Below are 2828 nucleotides of genomic sequence, written 5' to 3' on the forward strand. Positions count from 1 at the left end.
AAGTTTTTTTCTTTTTTAATAAATAAACCACGGGTTAATCCTGAAAGTTATAAAAAGGACACAAAACAATAACATACATGACGTGACTTACAATGATTTCCATAAGTGATCAGAATGTTGCGTAACCAGAATCTCGAGTAACCAGAATCCAATATTAGTGACCAACCCATAAAACAGTAGCAGTAAAACTAAACCTAATAGTAACACCCCGCATACCTACGGGTGAGCTTGGATCGTTGAAGCGTGATCCACAACTCGGTGAGAATTTTTTTTTTTTTGACGATTTGATGAAACTTTCTTTCACAAGGAAAATATGCTGGAAGGCCAACTCTGATCCACGTTTTCCACAACTCGCTGGAAAAATCATCGGGATTTTTCGACTCGTCGGGAAAATATTGATCACACATGGGGTACCAATTCTTCTGACGAAGATCGTCACCGTTCTTAGGACATACAATCACCAGATCCGTAACCGTAACCCATTGAATCACACATACCGAAACGATTATAGGATTAGATGAATCATTAACCCTAGTTGGTAGAGTAAAAACCCATTTTGCAAAGAAATCAAGAATCTTCCAGAGATAACAACAACTGATTACCCAACAACCAGTCTCCCTAGTTGAAGAAGCATGATTTTGCGTTTCTTCAAAGTCAGCCCCCTGCCGGAGAAACTCGCCGTGAATCTTCTGGTCACTGCAAACCACATTTATTACATCCCTACTGACACAACATACTAAGATAGAAGAACCAGTGAAAACCCACACCAAATAGCCGGACAAGCCATTCACAGTATGAGAAACTAGATCGAGACTCTTACAAACTAAACTAGAACAAACGAAATACATGAAACTAAGTACAATACTACAACAAAAATGGAAACTATCAACTGCAAGAGCAAAAAAAGAAAGAGATCTTCCCAGATCTTCTCCAAAAGGAGCCGATCCGAGCAGATGAAGAAGCGCCGGGGAGGGTTTTTTCGTTGAGAAGAAAAGAGAAGAGAGAGGGAGGAGAGAGCCGGGGAGGGTGTATAATGATCAATCAAGTAATATTAATCAAACAACTGTTCTGCATACTACTTATGAGTAACAGTTAGGAAAAATCTGAACAGAAGAAACATTAAACAGCTAAAATAGTGTATGGATTGAGTCGGATTTGCCTCATGCCCCTGATTGCTGCTTGATGTAACTATAAAGCTGTTGGTGAAAGGCGTGATCCAAGGAGAAACAGTCGTCCATACTGGCTAAGGAACGCCCTTCTTTTCTACAAAAATGTGGGAGTGATTCATAGTCCATGACTTTCAACAACTCTTCTTTCCCATTACCTTTGAGCACCTGAATTTTCCTCTGCGTCTCTTCCTGCAGTAGTTTCTTCACAATCTTCCATAATTTTGAAAATGCATATGGGGTATTAACAACGTAGTATGTCACGGCTATTTCTGGATAATTGAGGTCATCGATAGTAGCTATTGTGGTCAGTAGCTTTATCTGGCTTATTGCAGAAAGCTTTAAACAAGTCATATCGAAAACTTTGACACAAGTCCCAATATAGCGTCCATATTTCTTTGTTGCCTGAGGAAACACAACTCGGTCACGATATTCATTGATCTGGATATGTGACTGGACATAATAATCGACCGGACCTTTGTCGTATGTACTTTTTCCAACGCCAATGGCAAAAACAGGAAGGCCTTCTTTTGTGTAACCTGACAATCCTAATAATTGGGAGTCTCGCACAGCTTTGTATAATTCAGTGGGAGCTATCGGTCTCATTAATATCTTATCAATCTTGTTTTCCATCCTCCAATTTATACAATCAATTAACATCTGATGTGCTTTGGGAACATTCCAAGCTCTAGCCTTAAGAAACCGCACCAAAGTTTCAGCTGGATATCCTTGGTGCATATTCCGAAAACTTTGCTTTAGAGGTTCTTCAAGTTTTTCTGCTAAATCAAACAACTGTTTGATCGCTTCTTCTTGAGAAACCATCGCTGTAGTTCTTTTCTCTAATCAATTTTTTTTCTACATAAACCTAACCTAACTTTAACCGTAGAGACGAAGAAATCTTTTCGACTTAATTCTCTTGATCTTTTTTGTATTTCTAGGAGAGGTAATACCTACATATATATTTTTTCTTGAAGCCTACCTATATTTTTTTTCCGTGCTTTTCTGTTTCAAAATCTATGTTGGACTACAAAATTCTATTTTGGAGATTACTTTGTTCTCGAGTAAAATATATTTTGGAATTTCTTTGTTTGCAATGGTTTCCAATAAGCGGAGTTTTGTTTTTTTATAGAGGTTATGGTTTGCTTGATGGTCAAGTTATTTCTAGTCCGGCATCAGAAGCTGCTGTCTATAAATAAACACCTTGTCTCTTGCCTAAAATATTTCAATCCAAAGATTCAAATTAACCTCGCTCTTAGTCCTTCAACTTTACTGTACATGAAATATGTCGAGCATTCCAGTGGATCTCTATTATGACATCCTTTTAAGGTTACCGACAAAATCATTACTTATTTGCAAATCTCTCTGCAAGTATTGGTATGCCCTCATCTCTAACCCTAGTTTTGCTAATATGCACCTTAATTTTATTTTCCAACGAGACAATTTCATAAGTCTAACGCCTAATTATAAGGAAAAAATTAGATGCGAATACGTAGTGCATTCAACAGGTTATGAAACATTATTCAGGGAAAGTCATCAAAAAAGTGTTGATGACATGTTGTTTAAAGGTTGTTCAATCTTTTCGTCAGCAGCTCATACTATTGAGTTGTGGTGTTCTTGTAATGGTTTGGTTTTGCTTACACTTTGGGGCTGTTAATAAACAAT

The 2828-nt window shown here is 37.5% G+C and overlaps 1 protein-coding gene across 1 annotated transcript; it reads right to left on the reverse strand.

Moving 5' to 3' along the window:
- Positions 1–1160: 1160 nt before the first annotated feature.
- On the reverse strand, positions 1161–2552 carry LOC113340106 (phosphatidylinositol/phosphatidylcholine transfer protein SFH2-like). Its single transcript, XM_026585322.1, has 2 exons — positions 2498–2552; positions 1161–2005 (listed from the first exon to the last, which is right to left on the reverse strand). Exons 1-2 carry the CDS (start codon positions 2550–2552, stop codon positions 1161–1163), a joined length of 900 nt encoding a protein of 299 aa, XP_026441107.1.
- Between the last annotated feature and the right edge of the window lie 276 nt (positions 2553–2828).

The sequence above is a fragment of the Papaver somniferum genome, unplaced genomic scaffold (assembly GCF_003573695.1).
Source record: "Papaver somniferum cultivar HN1 unplaced genomic scaffold, ASM357369v1 unplaced-scaffold_21, whole genome shotgun sequence".
NCBI classification, from domain to species: domain Eukaryota; kingdom Viridiplantae; phylum Streptophyta; class Magnoliopsida; order Ranunculales; family Papaveraceae; genus Papaver; species Papaver somniferum.

Excerpts from the sequence above, each read along its gene's own strand:
- LOC113340106 (XM_026585322.1), bottom strand. The coding sequence starts at position 2,552 with ATGAGGGCATACCAATACTTGCAGAGAGATTTGCAAATAAGTAATGAT. Across the intron at positions 2,006-2,497 it reads AATAAGTAATGATTTTGTCG|AGAAAAGAACTACAGCGATG; the intron begins GTAACCTTAAAA and ends AAAATTGATTAG.